We start from the raw sequence: 16008 nt of genomic DNA on the forward strand, positions 1-16008 counted from the left end.
CACCTCTTAGTATTAATCTTTTTCTCACCTTCTACCATTTCCATTTCCAAACATGTTTCATATCTCTTTACACAATGCTGCTATTAATTAATGATATTCTATTTAAATGTATATTTATGATTACTTGTGTACCGCTGTCGATTACTTATTACCTCTGTTGTTTTCTGGAAAATGCTTCATAGTTCATTATATGATGCAGGTATTAGCTAATGATATTCTGTTTGAATTTTCTGTATTTCTTTATTACTTGTAAACCTCTGATTCCTATGTTCTGTATGTAATGTTAGGATTTTTCTGGAGTTTTTCTCACCGTTGAAAAGATGTAGCTTTCTGCCCTGTCAGACTATCCTGGTAAGCAAATGCAACAAATAAATAAATATTATTCTGCATATTCTTTTATCAATAACTCTCTACAGAACTGTCATGCAATGTAATAGGAACTTGATACCTCTGTACTGTCACAGTTCTGAATGCCCCCTTTGATCTTGTACACTGGCACTAGTATGCTGATTCGCCAGTCATCTGGGATATGCTTATCTCTCTGCACTGCTATGAGTACACTCAGGAGTCATTTCTCCACAAACAGACGCAACATCTTGATCATAACTGCCATGACCTAATCTGAGTCTGCTACTTCATTTTCCTTAGTGCTGTTTTCAGTTCTTCTGTGGTGGGCATCACTTCTTCTTTCATTGCTGGCATCGTCAAGGGTAGCACAGCTTCTTCCGTCTATTTTTGATGTCCTGTAGACTGGTGAGAAGGTTGTTACTGGCATCATTTATGAAGGGCATCTGATGACTATCTTCTATGTGCAGCGTCTCTATGATCCCACTAACAACTACAACTGACTTTTGTCATGGGAATATACTTAGGGTAATTCTGAAATGTCTATAACAGGCCACTTGTTTTCTCAATCACACTAACCAAATAAATCCAACTTTGCACTCCATCGTACTACTGCTGTCATCAAGCCTTTCATCTAGTCAGCCCATAAGAATATCCAAAGTTAGGGTTACCATATTTGTTTGTATGTAAAATAGGATGAAAAAAAATGTGCTGCTACCAGCACATATTATTTCGTCCTGTTATGGCTGAAGAGCAAAAAAAAAAAAAAAAAAAATCTTGTAGGACTAAAACTACCTTTTTTTTATTTTTTTGCTCCCCTCTTAAGTTGAAGAGCAAAAAAAAAGGTCCGTGTTTGGGGATTTTTGATTGGCCCATATGCCAGTATACGAGACAATCAAAAACTCGCACAGCGGACCCTCTTCTGTTCAATGCGGACCATCAAGAAGTTCCGCATTGAACAGAGCTCTGCTTTTTGATTGGCTCATATACCGGTATATGAGCCAATCAAAAAAAAAAAAAAAAACAAAGCGGAGGAAAGACTCCGAAATAAGGATGTCTGGTTTTTGAAAATTCTGCGATTTGTCCAGGTTTTAAAACTCGGACAAATCACAGAATTTTTAAAAACTGCCCTGACAGGAGTCCAAAAAAGTGGACGTGTCTGGGGAAACCCGAACGTATGATAACCTTACCCAAAGTCATCCTGTATTTCATTCTAGACTGTTTGCACCGCTTGACAGTTTCCCTCACCTTCAGTCTTTCTTAGAATGTAGCATCTAAGTAGTCATGATCTACATGTATCAAATTCACTTGAATAAATCTGCTACGTTGCTGACATAATTGCCACAGAACCTCTTCTTTTTCATATGTAGTCACAAACATCACCAAAATAACCCTGGGACTGCCATATGACTTCTCTGACACAACCAATTGCAATAGACACACTTTGTTTTTTCCCAGTAAGGATTTTATAAACCCACTGTACCATCCTAGTTTTTTCAAGATCCCTGCAAATGTAGTCAAACTTCTCATTTCAACATACAGGTTAATGTCAGGTTCTTTATAGAAGCCTTAACTTCCTTTGCTACTAGTTCTTGATCTACATCTTCTGACTGGTCAGCCAATTCTTCTCTTCTGTTTTGCACTAATTGCAGTGGTCTAAGAAAATTATCTAACTCCACTCTGTTAACTTAGCATAGTCAGTGAAGAATACCTATTAAGATAAAAAAAATGATTTAAGAGTTGATAGAATTACTGGAGTACTGGAGAATAAAAGTTAATATCTAGAAATAGAATGAGGTAGCAGCAACATGACTAGGGCAGGAAGAGAAGGGCAACTGTCCCTGGTGCAAAGTGTTTGGGGTACCAATCATCCAAGTCCAGTGTCTCTGTTTACATTCCAAACTGAGTGCTGCAATGCTCCGTGTGTGATCTAAACTGTAGGAACTGCTTGCTATACTGCAACAAGCAGTTTGTTACAGTTTTTTTTAACTAAAACTTGAGGACTGTAGAAATTTGCCACAGTTTAAAAAGAAAAAATTTTATTAATTAAAACATGAGCACTGTAGCACTCCATGTAGGGACAGTATATCCTGTAGCAACTGTTTGCAACAGTTTAAAAGAAGACACTTTTTTAATAAAATAATTTGAAGGAGGGATGGGGCACAAGGCACAGAAATGGGATCTGAATGGCTGGGGCAGGAGGAATGGGGGTGCATTGTGCTTTTGGCCACCTCATTGGTGTGCCAGTAGGATGAACTTCCTTTTTTTTTTTTTTGCACTTCACTTGAAGAGTTGAGAGGGTGGGGCACTGGATCAGTGTACCAGCCCAGGGCACTGGTTGAACCAGCTATGTTTTTATGAGGCAGTGTGGATAACTGGACTGTATGCTTAGTAAAATATAAAGGATTACGATTGGGTCTCCAATCTTAACCAACTTATTATGTGTTGAAGCCATGGATGCCAAGAAATTCGTCTTTTGAGAGAAGCTTGAGAGGAGATTCTTAGCAGTCATGCTGAAAATAAGTAATAGGGTTATGATCAGAGCACCAGTTTTAATTATATGTAGTGCACAGATCTTTTTGTACTTGTCATACTATCGTTTACAGAAGAAAAAAGTAAATCAAAACTGTAGAGGCACAAATTGTTTTACCAGCTTCAAAAGCCAGTGATGTGCTTAGCAATGTTTAACAAACAGCAGCCTAGATCACAACTTCTTTACTTAGAAATTCTGGACCTATCCAAAAAATAATGGGGGGGGGGGGTAAAATAACTTTTATGTGGCACAAGGCAAAAATATGAGACAAAATTGAAGATATGTATAAGTGTGGCAGAGTGAAGTTCTAACTGCTTTTAAAAGCTGTTTTACCATCTTCCACCACTCTGTTGCCAGCTGGCACCATCTGCTCTTAGTCCTTCTGTGAGACCTGATCTTAATAGTGCTTGAGCGATTATTAAGTACTCCTAAGGACTGCTAAGATTGGGACGTGTGGCAGGGTAGTTTATCTTTTTCCATGATTTGAAGTGAAATTGTGATGCTCAGTGCACTACACGTATGCTGAAGTGTGGAACTGTGGAACATATGAAAAAGAAAAGCAAAGTGATGTACATAATTGCTGCCAACATGTAAGAATTGCAGTCCTTAGATGTTTGCCTCCTGGAATTACGGTGGAATAAGGTAAAGCAGAAAGGCTAAGGCCTCACTGCTCAGTAAAGAATATGCTGCTGTTAATTAACCAGCAATGTTATGACCCATTATTTCAGGGTACTTAAATTATATTTTGCCTAAGATAACCACGTTAGGCAAACTGTTCAGCATAGAAATATGCAGCAGTTTAGGTTATTGGCTTTAGTTACATGTGAAATATGTGCTAACTCAAAAAAAATAATTAAGGGAACTCTGGGAAAGTGGCAAAACACCGTGTAAGAGTACCTAACAAACATACCTGTCAACCTCTTAGACCAAGAAATCTGGACGACGCCTAAAATAATGGTTGGGGGGGGGCAAAGGCCCAAAAATAGGGACAGATTTTAAATATTGCTCTTATAAACTTAGAAAGTAGTTAGAATAACAGGATTTTTGTTATCATGCATTTTCTGAAGGATATGAGGTCTGAAACTCAAATGGATTTCATTAGTTAGTGACTTCAGTCTAGTTTGACAGAAAGCCACACATTTTATGCGGAATAGACCAAATATGGGAAGTAAAAAATTTTGACTGTTGAGAAGTAAATAAACAAACTATTATTATTAAAGCTGTTCTCCTGAAAATAATATTTAACCTGTATAACACAATTCATTGAGTGAGTATGCCCTGCCTTTGTTATAAGCTTTTGTTATAAGGAGAGCTTGATTATTTGGATGTGCTGCTGTGGTCCCTTGTGCTTCTCTCCTCCATTCTACAACTTGTGTAGAGTAGTGTCCATTAGTCGAGCCATTTGGTGAGTGCCCTTCTGCTAGTGTCGTAGAAGAGCTAATTAAGCTAAATAAAATTGATGGCCAAATCTTAAACATGCATTAAAATAATAGTTAAGTCTAAGATAGACAAATAAAAGTGCAGAATCAGTGCTCTTGTAGTCCAGTCCTTTATTGTAGGCAGATGACCACTGCTGTGTACTACAGTGGATGTGACAAATCACTGGGTTTTATATAGTAGAAAAGTGAGTAGTTACCTGCCTAGAGCCTTCCCTCTAGAAGTGGCTCTGACTGGGTGGGGCATGCACTATACAGGAGCTAGTTCATGGTCTGTTCTAAGTTGGCTTCTGGGCTGGCTGTGTGCATGAAGGTGTAGGCAGTAAGAAGGTCTTTGAACCCAGACATCTTATCTCTTCTGCTGGCCATGATTGTTCACGTGGTTAACACACCTTTAATTCATATAAAGAAGTATTGTAGTACTCTTAAAGTCAGTATTACATTATGTTTTAGCATACATTTAATTTTAATTCAAATATCAGGACTGTTTTGAACACATCAACTAATTTAATATAAACCATCAAAAACAAGTAGTCATGTTAGCCAGATGAGTTCAGACAGCAAAACCTTTTGAAAAATGGTGCATTTAGATACATGAAGCTTGTACAAAAACATATAGGCTATCAGCACTCACTTCTGAGTGTATCCAAGTCCATATTGTGTCTGCAGTAACATAATTCATTGAAGCTGGAAGTTTATTGCGGTGTATGAATTAAACAAAAAGTCGTGTTAGCACTCTCACTGTCTCCTCTTTGATGTTCTGCAGTAATCATAAAGACTGCAAATAGCTAGTGAATACAGAATAATGCATGTACTCAGACTGACTGCAAATTTTCATATCTGAGCATGAATAATCAAAGGTGACCAGATGCAAACCTACATGTGTGCCTCACCTTTACATAATTTTACAGATATGCAGTAGGTTAATGAAGGAGTCAACCAACAGGAATGTGCTGTTATGCAGATTATGAGCTTTGATAAACTAAGTCCCAGGTGCAAAGACAACCTATACTGATCACTTCTTATGATAATGGACAACGACAATCTACAAGCTTATTCAGAAGACAAAAGTTACTGAAGCATAAGCACTTGTACTCTGGTACTCTGGTGTAAAAAATAGTTCCCAACCGATATGATTGGTGACAGAAATTGCTTACAGAGGAATCCACAGTCAAGATTGTGAGAGAAGGGAGACAAGGAGGCAAAAGGTCTGCCTGCATAGCAGATAATATGGAGTTATCATTTTTACAAAATTTGGAGCTTTCTTTTACTATATTAATGACATCAATCTTTGTAAACTTAGGTTTAAAATATTTTGTTCTGTTCTAACCCAGGCCTAGCTTGAAAACATACACAGGATGTTATGTTTAGTGCTAATGTATCATCAGGCAGCATTAGAAGACAGTAGAAAGGAAGAGTTTTTTCTATATTGGGATATATCCATCTTTTAATATATAAATGACTGTTACATGACATAAATCATTTACAAGGTAACATAATTACTTTTTCATTTTTTTGCATGTTGCTGGAAGGGTTGACAGTAAGTTGAAATAATAATCATGCATGATAAATTTCTAGAATTCTGTAGGAACTACACAGCTAACTAATCATGGTGCTGGAAGTGTTGATATTTAATAAGTGTACAGTATAGAGATAATTAACGGGGATGTTTGTTTCTTTCTGCACTTGAGGGTAGAACACACCAGAAAGAAGGAGATGCAACTAATTATGCATGGCTGCACAAATGGAACTAGGACATGTATGAGAAATCCTGTTAAACTGAAAAGAAAAATGCCTGAGAACAGTGTGGTAACTGTGAAAGTAATCTTGTTTTAATGTATTTCTTTTTCCTTCAGGCAAAGTGCGAAGAGTACTGGCCTAATAAGGGCCAAAGCCAGTCTTATGGGGATATCTCCATTGAGTCAAGTGCAGAAATCTGCCTTCCAGAGTGGACAATCAGAGATTTTACACTCCGCCAGGTACCATCTTGTATTGAATTTATACTTAGGCTAGAAATGTTCCAACAAGAACTTTAGAAAGGTAGAATGAAAACCTTGTTCATAACTTTTCTGGTTTGAAAAGATGATAAGAATAATAAGAACTCAAACCACTAAACAAGTGAATCATTTAAAGTTTCACAAGAAAAATCTTCACTACCATAGTTTATAACATGTCAGATGAACAGTAATGTCTTAATCAAGATACAAGTGTCAGTGCTAGAAGGACTGAGGAGCTGGGACTGAAAAATAAAATTTACCAAGACACAGTGGACAGATAAGCTTTATGCTGGGGTAAAAAGTGATTATAGGAGATTGATGAAATTGTTGATAAACATGGAGCTGGTCTGGTAAAAATGTGTTGTTGTTGTAGCAAATATAGTTTTCCTTCATTAAGGCAGGAAGGAGAGATCATCATTCAGAGCAGCTGCCCCCTATCTTTGCTGTATTTTTTTTGAAAAATTGGAAAGGAACTGAGATCAGGCCCTATCGTACCGAGAGATAAAGCCCTTATTGCACCCTAAGTAAACCAAGTTTGGTTAGTTGCAAGGGCTCTAAAGGGATCAGATGGGAGGAGGGTGGGAGTGAGAGACTATTGATTGCTCACCTATGCTTAGGAGAGGGAGGCTTCCTAGGCTTGCTGCGGTAGCATCATTAAGACCCTGGCAAGCTCCACATTGCAAGCATTACTCTGATGATTGGGAGGCTGGACATATGAGTAAGCATTTGTGCCTGTCTGTAACCAATGATTGTGCAGCTTGCGAGATTGTCACAGGGTGGGAGGGAGGACTGTTAGGGCGCATTCTCCTTATAGCAGTGTGACACTGTGTCAGCGTTGTTGATCTCTTCAGTGGTCCCGGATATGAGTCAGGAGATGACCTGGTACTACCTGATTGTCAGCTGCAAGGAGGGGAAGTAATACAAAAAATAAGGAACTGGGTACAAATTCTGGAAACATGACATCAATAACCCAAAGTAAGTTAATTTCCAAAAATGTGGACAGGTAAGACAAACCAAAGTAACTTTTACACATTGTTTTCTTAGATAATAGCAAAAAGACCAGGTATCTTTAATTGTTTTCAGCATATTTTGCATGTTGGTGACACAATGCACATGTGTGTGTATTAAAAGGATATATGAATGATTGAGAGATCGCATAGAAGAGCCTGGGCTAAACATAAGGAATCAAGCACATAGTGATGCACTTGAGCTTTAGCAGAAGCAAGATAAGTTTGTTTGCTTTTTTTTTAAATTATATGTGTTAATCTAAGATTCCTTTTTATTTTAAATGAATTAATTATTAGAAATGTGCTAATTCCATGTACACCTTGTCAAATACTAAAGTAAAGAGATGCAGCTCCCAACTTCCAGGAGAGAAAACATTTCAGGCTATGGATTAACTTGTGGGAGGTATGAATCCAGTTATCTCCACAGCCTGACAACTCTTCATCTAACTGCCTTGATGATAGAATTTTGATACCTTTTAGGCACCTGTATTTTCTGGCGACATATATCAGGTACTAAATTTGCTGAAAAGACAATCTATTAGAAAATCTTATCTGTGCAAGTAGTAAACTAAACTGGCTAGAGTTCCCCAATTATCTTACCTATATCCAACTTACTCACACCCACAAACGTATCTTCCGTCCATCTCTCTGCCCCTCTCTAGCCTTTTCACTCAAAATGCACCTACCTGATAGCCTCCTGAGATCCAGTAACCAAAATCTTATTAAACTACACAAGCCTGCTCATCCACCAGGCAAGCAACTATTATCCTTTTCTGTAGCACAGCTTTGGAACTCCTTGACACCTCTCATCTGCACCACCCTTAACCACTGTACCTTTAAAACCTTGCTTCATTCCCATCTCATATCCCTCTGGGAATGTTCCTGCTGTCACCCTACATAACTACCTTCTAAGCTACCGTTACCCTCACCCCCCCTTTCTTCTCACCTCTTTTCACTCCTCATACACTACTTCTTACTATTCTTTCTTTTCTTAGTTGACACTTAATCTCTTCATATCCCCTCTGTTCTCTGCTATAACTCTAATATGATAACTATGCAAACCTCCTTCACCTCTACTTTTAGATTTTCCACTGTATAAACTAAGGTATTTTGTAAATACTTACTGACATGTTGCTTTTTACCTTTTTCTTTTGTAAATTGTATACTGCATTACTCATTTTGTAATGATTTGTCTAAATTGTATAATGTTCTTACGGAGCTTTTCTCCCCGGGATTTCATTGAAAAAGGGCTTTCCTCAGCCCAATGGACTATCCTAGTAAACAAACTGTAAAATAAATAAATAAATAAATAAAAATAAATAAATATTTATTTTGATGCCAGCTCAAGGTCCAGAGCCCTGCTTTATGATTATTTGTCAGAGTTACTGTCCTCTGGCCTTTCTCATTCCCCTGTCATGGTTCATTATTTGGCCATTTCTGCTTGTCTGCCTGTATATCCCCCCCTTTATAACCATCCTCAAGTTAAACATTTTTTTGAAAGGGGATTTTCTTATCCATCCACCCAGGAAGCAGTTAGATCCTCCTTGGTATGTTAACTTTGGACTTTAAATGGTCATTATTTTTCCATTTGAACCAGGTCATCCGGCTGAATTGAGGTTCTTAACATGGAAGACTTGTTTAACTCATTGATCTGAAAACATTCAAGGCAGCCAGGAATATAAAGTCGAGAATCTCACCAAAAAGATTTTATATATATATATATATATATATATATATATAATCTTGCCAAAAAGATTTTTTATATATATATATATATATATATATATATATATATATATATATATATATATATATATATAGCTTTGTCGCCTCACAGTAAGACGCTGTCCGGTTCGATTCTCAGCTAGAGCATCTTATGTGTGGAGATATGCGTGAATGGGCGTACCTTCATTGAAGGTTGTGTGTCAGGGCTGGTAACTCGACATGTAAAAGACAACTACCAATCATTAGCGGACCAGAGTTCCGCTGTGGCGACCCCTAACCAGGAAAAGCCGAAAGACACAAACAAACAAATATATATGCATATATATATATATATATATATATATATATATATGGTTCTACCTGACTTCGTCGACAGCGCAGAAGACCGACAGCGGAATTCGGAGCTCCAGAAGATCGAAAACGAAGAAGACCGACGCGAATCGCGGGTTGCAGAACATCGACAATGCAGAAGACCGACACGACGGATGACAACACCAACGCCGAGGATGCCGACATGGGGAAAGGCTGTGTGAGTATGCGGTAGTGACGGACGCTCAAAAGCAGGGAGCAGGTAAGTGTGGAGATTGACGGTCTGTGGGGATAGGGTGGGTTAAGTGAGTTAGGGTTAGGGAGCGATAGGGTGGGTTAAGTGAGTTAGGTTAGGGAGGATAGGGGTGGGTTAAGTGAGTTAGGGTTAGGGATAGGGTGGGTTAAGTGAGTTAGGGTTAGGGAGGCGATAGGGTGGGTTAAGTGAGTTAGGGTTAGGGAGCGGTAGGCGGGTTAAGTGAGTTAGGGTTAGGAGCGGTAGGTAAGTGTGCGATAGTGACGGACCTTAGGGTTAGGGTAAGGTTTAGTGTGGGCTTGTAAGGATTTTGGTGTGCTTGTGTTGTGTGTGTGGTTTGTGGAATGGGGATGTGTTTTGTTTTTAATAATTGTTATTGTGGTGTGTGCAGTGTATGGGGTTTCGTGTTTGTGTACCGTCGGTTATTTCGTTGTCGGTTATGTGTGGTTTCGTGTTTATGGACTGTCGAATATGTGGTGTCGGTGATGTGGTTGTCGGTGTTGTGTGGTTTCGGCTATGTCAGGTAGAACCATATATATATATATATATATATAAAGTTAACAGATAAAACCATTCAATAAATGCAATATAACCAAGTGCTTTCATCTCCGCTTATTTGGAGACTTTTTTCAAGGTTCAAAATACCCTGCCAGGAAAGTTCCTTTTAAAAGAATGAGTCACCACCCCATAATTTACAGCAACCAATACATATTAAAAGCAGTAGTTAAAAGCAGTACCTAATAAACCATATAAAGTATATTGTAAAAGATTCCGTAATTAAACCTTAACAATTCCTCACTAATACCATATAAAGTATATAGTATAATATAATATAATATATGCAAAACGTATATAAAAAATATATAACAAATCTTAACCATTGCCATTGAATCGACACATAAACTGTACAGAATACTGAATAATATAAACAAAGTTCAATACTTATAATCTAAATATATAAAAATCTTAAAAGTTATTAAAATCCCTAAAAATACTAAAAACTAGAAGATTCTAGAACTAATAAGCGGGATTGTTTTTAGGTATCCGAAACATGATCTCATTTGCCTAATGCCTTTAATTTAAGAAAACAGGTTAGAGAGAAGGCATCATTAATCCCTGGCCAGTGGGTAGCATTCGTTCTTAACTGCTATAATGCCTCCTGTCTCTCCAATTGTAAAGTCCAAACGCCACCTCTCAAATCAATCTCAAAGGTGTCAGTAATGGTAAACTTAAAACTATGCCCTACACAGTTCTTGCAATGTCTGGCCAGTGCATTAGTATCCTTTTTCAATCTTATGTCTCTCAAATGCTCATAAATTCGACATCTTAACTTTCTTTCAGTTTTCCCTATGTAGAAAGTGGGACAAACCGTACATAGGGCACTATACACAACCCTTTCCGTCTGACATGTGCATTTCTTTTTCAAGTTGATTGTGACACCATTAATCACACAAGAAAGTCCATCTAAAATATGTGCATAAAAATTACATGCCACACACTTTCTCATATAAACTGTGATAGGTCTCTTAAAATAAGATTCAAATGCATTCTTAAGGTACTGGCCACTCCTATAAACAATGGTAGGTTTCTCGCCTACACACTGTCTAATGTCGTTACAAGTTGAAATAGTAACCCAGTTTTTATGTAAAATATCTACAATCTTAATACTCAATCTATTATAAGATGTAATGAATGCTGACCTAAAATTAATCCCTTCTAATGTGTTTCCTTGGATCCTTGGCCCATTTATATCCAAATTTACATCACTAATTTTTGTGTTGAATGAAGCGCCAGAAGGAGCTTGATTCAAAATTGTTTTAAAGTGACCCCTTTTCCTTTTATTTACCACCTCAAGTATCACTTCATTCACCAGGCCAAACAGGTAATCCCTCTTTAAGAACATCTCTTTCAACAACTCACATTCAGTAAGGAATGCATCATACAATGTGACCATGCAGGCAGCTCTTACAAATTGGCCCTTCACAACAGCTTTCTTCTGTTTATAAGGATGAGCACTATCAAAATGCAAAAAAACTGTTTGAATATGTTTCCTTATGAAAAATTTCAGATTGGTATACACGTAAGGAATTGTTTTTCACTAGCTTTACATCTAAGTATGCAATCTCCTTATTATCAAAGTTGTGAGTAAACTTCAGAAATTGCGTATACTTTTTAATATAGCACAAAAATCAGTAATCATCTTTTTAGGGCCATCCCAAAAAATAAAAACGTCATCCAGGAAATGGATGTACATTTTGCAGTGGGTATAAAACATTGAGTTCGCCAAATATTTCCTCTCCCACTGGAGCATTACAATACTTGCATATAGGCCACCACATGGTGAACCCATGGCCACCCCCTCAGTCTGCAGAAAAAATTCTTTCTCAAAAAATATAAAATTGTTCTTAAGAACCAGCCCTAAAAGTTGTTCATGCAAATTAATGTTCATCTGGGTTGCCCCCTTTTCAAACAAATACTCACAAAGCCATTCAAGACCTAAGTCATGGGGTATTATGGTATATAAATCTTTTAAATTAATGGTGATGTACCAGTCTCAACATAATCTAAATGATTCATCCTATCTAAAAAGTCCCATGAATCACTGCAATAAACTATTTTCCACTGACAAAAGGGGTTTAAGCTTAATGTCCAAGAACTTCACTAATGGATAAGTTATGGATCCATGACCATCCACAATGGATTGCATAGGGGGGGTTCTGCAAACACTTATGAAACTTAGGCATTCCAAATATACACAGTATTTTACGATAAGATACAGATAAATAATTAAATTTATCAATAGTAATAGAACCATCAGTAAACAAATCATTGAGTTCATTTCGAATCTTTCTGTATGCCCCATTTAACTCTTTCAGTGAAATTCTTTCATAAGCATTATCAGCCAACACATCTTTCATTCTCAAATTGTAATCAGTGGTGTTCATTATAACAGCCCCCCCTTATCAGGTTTAATAACTCTTACATCAGCATTCAACTTTAAATTAGACAAACTTTCAATTTCACCCTTACTTAAATTCTTAATACGTCCATCCCTTTTCAAATTCCTTATGTCAGTTTCACAAAGCTTTTCAAAGATTTGCAAAGAAGGGTGAACGGGAGGGTTATAAGTACTCGAAATATGGAAAGGATTACTCACATGCTCTACTGATTTAAATAACACATTAAGATTTAACTTTCTCGCAAACTATTTCAAATCAATTAAAGTGTATATCACAATTTTTATCGAGCACGAATGTCATGCCTCTGGATAATAAATCACACACAGTCTCATTTATTTGGAGAGAAGAGAAATTAAACACATTAAGATCACCAGTCTTATTTTTTAGAATAACACATGGGTCCCATATAACTCCTAAAGTTATCTCCAACCCCGATAACCTCCTCTCCCTCACTCCCTCACTGATTCACTGTGTGCCTCCCCCCCGGCCAAGGGCGCCCGCAGGCAGGTGCAAGGGGGTGCACTTGCACCCCCCTGGAATCGGCTACGGCTAAATAATTTAAAAAAAAAAGTTTTTTTTTTTTTTTTACGCACATTCTCCTTTAAGAAGGAGTCCAAATAGTCCAGTCGCAGGCGTGCTGACATCATCGTTGTCAATTTAAGGTTTGTGAGCGGGAACTCACACAGGCGGGAGCAATTTCAGAAAGAGAGAAGATGGGAGCAGGACCTGACGAGAGAAGATGGGAGCGGGACCTGACACGTAGGTGTGTGAAACGGAAGATGGGAGCGGGCACTTAGCAAGCAGCAGCGGAACCGGACGGAAGATGGGGCACTTTCATGTAGTGTGTGTAGAAACAAACGGAAAGTAAGTGTGTGTAGAAACGAACGGAAAGTAAGTGTGTGTAGAAACGAACGGAAAGTAAGTGTGTGTAGAAACGAACGGAAAGTAAGTGTGTGTAGAAACGAACGGAAAGTAAGTGTGTGTAGAAACGAACGGAAAGTGTGTGTGTGTGTGTGTAAAATGCCCCAGGTGTACATGGTGGTGGGTAGTGAATAAGGCTTGAACCCTGTACCTTGGGCCCAAGTGGCAAGAGCCTGAATTCCCTACCCACCACCATTTGTGAAAATGTTGCAGGATTTTCCCTCATACTTTTTCTATTCCTCATAAAATCTGTGGTTTCTGCATTTGTGTCCTTGTTGCCTGACAGCTACATGTTCTCTGTTTTTTTTCTTGGCTGTCTGGAGTGTTTTTCCCTGGGCCTCTGCTAAAACTTAGCTTTTTTTTTTTTTTTTTTTTCCAAAGTCAAACTTTCCTGGTTAACAAAAGTTAAAAAAAATGGACACACTTGTCAGACTTCATATTCTTCAGAAAGTTTATGTTAACAAAAGCTTTTATTCTAGCAATTTTCTAAGTGTACAAGATGGATATTTGAAATGTATCCCTGTGTTTGGGACTGTACCCCCCCCCCCCCATTATTGGCTTCGTCCAGGTTTTGTGCTAGGGTTGAGAGTTATGGTAAGAACTGAATTCACTGAATATGTTTGAGGGCTGTATTCACCCAGTATTGGCTTTGTTCATGTATTTATTGGCTTCATCCAGGTTTTTTGCTAATGTTGAGCTATGGTAAGAACTGATTTCACTGAATATGTTTGGGGGCTATATTCTCCCATTACTGGCTTTGTCCGGGTGTTATTTGCTAAGAGGTTGAGAGCTATGGTGAGAACTGAATTCACTGAATGTTTGGTGGTTGTAGTAGTCACCCATTATTGGCTTTGTTAAGGTCTTTTGTGCTAAGAGGCTGACAGCTGTGCTATGGTGAGAACTGAATTCACTAAATGGTAGCTATTTAAGTTTCAGTCTTCCTCTTTCACAAAACAGTTTATTTGGCGTAGTGGTATGTTGCTCTGACTGTTTTGCACGGGGTCCCCTGGGTTCAAGACGTGGCAGTGAAATGTATGGTGGTAACGCAGCATTTTATTCTAGCAACTTTCAAACATTATACAAGCAATGTTTAAAATGTGTCCCTGGTTTTGGCCTTTTGTCCCCCAATAAATTTTGGCTTTTTCCAGGTTTCTTGTGCTGAAAAGTTCAGAGATACAGTTGGGTGTCGGAGTAGATTTTACAAGGAGCTGAGAGCTGCAGGGGAGCAAAAGTTTAGTGCTGCTTGTGTTTAGTCTGCTTGCATTGTTAATAGCACAACAGATAGTGTACTTGCTTTAGATGCTGAAGGCTGTGGGTTCTACTCCCACAGTAGGTAAACAAATGCATTGCTGATGCTGTATTGTGTTGTAAGGGGGGTGGATGCTGCAGTCTTTTTGGCAAAGATACCTAGTAACTATGAACCTGTTAACAGTTTGCTATCCATTCCCTATTGCGGTATTACTAGCTTTTCATTTTTTTATTGCATGCAACAAAAGCAATTTATTCTTCAAGAGTAACAGGCACTTTATATGTCATTGTTTAATCTACAAATAAAGTGTTTGCTAGCAGCAACCTCTTTATTAGTTACAAAGTTTTTCAATGTGGAGTTTACTACTTCAGAGATTGTGTATATTTTTTACTGATACTGGTGGACTTGAGTAGACTTTTTATGATGGAAATGTTCTGAATTGGGCAGTTTTGTCATTAGTGGATGCTTTTTGTTTCATTTACTGGAAAAATGTTCAAAACAATAAATTTAAAATGCCCTTTAACAACTGTACTGTATTGTACAAGGAATATAATGTAATACAGTCAGGAAGGTGTATCGAAGAGCATGTGTATGTTATGTTCGAGGGGCCTATGATTTTGTAGACAGCCCAGAATTAATATTTGCCATTTGCAAAATGTATTTTCTCTGAAAGTGGATTTCAGTGCTGTTTCAATGCATGCGAGTTTCAAGAGCAGAGAAGTTTTAATGTTGGTCTATTTTCATTGTGAGACTGCATTGCTTTAACAGATATGTATTAGGGTTTGTGCTGTAAAATGCAAAATAAAACTTTCAAATGAAATCCTAAATCATCGCAGAAGTAAAGCAGTATGCACATTAGTGTTTATGATAAATGGGACATTGGAATGGCTGCAGGGGGAGGCTCCATTTGACCATGATTTTGTGAGGGGGGTAGCAAGCTCAGACAGCCCCGGTTGAACTATACCTCTCAGTTGTCCATATCTTTGCAGAATGAATAGATATTTGCTGCTTATTTTTGGTTTGTTCTCAAATTTGTGATTTTCTAGCAAATCATTTAGGAATGAAGCCATTAAATGACAGACATTGAGTTTCAGATGTCATAACCTTCAGAAAAATGCATGCTAATGCAAGACTGTCTTTAGGCTTATACAAGAGCAATTTTTAGTAGTGTTTGTATGTTCCCCAATATATTTGGCCTTGTTCAGATTTCCTGCATTAAGAGGTTGAGAGGTACGTGCAAATCACTTTGTAGATTAGGAATATCCAAACATCT

At 37.8% G+C, this 16008-nt stretch overlaps 1 protein-coding gene across 3 annotated transcripts in view; it reads left to right on the forward strand.

Annotated features, from left to right (window-relative positions):
• PTPRJ (protein tyrosine phosphatase receptor type J) overlaps positions 1–16008 on the forward strand; it is a 656092-nt gene that overhangs the window by 582055 nt on the left and 58029 nt on the right. For all 3 annotated transcript variants that reach the window (XM_044082858.1, XM_044082859.1, XM_044082860.1), the window contains one exon: positions 6171–6293. In XM_044082858.1, coding sequence (XP_043938793.1) covers positions 6171–6293 — 123 coding nt within the window. The remainder of the gene's footprint in view (positions 1–6170; positions 6294–16008) is intronic.

This window comes from Protopterus annectens, chromosome 9.part0 (genome assembly GCF_019279795.1).
Source record: "Protopterus annectens isolate FY-2018-M chromosome 9.part0, PAN1.0, whole genome shotgun sequence".
Classification (NCBI taxonomy): Eukaryota; Metazoa; Chordata; order Ceratodontiformes; family Protopteridae; genus Protopterus; species Protopterus annectens.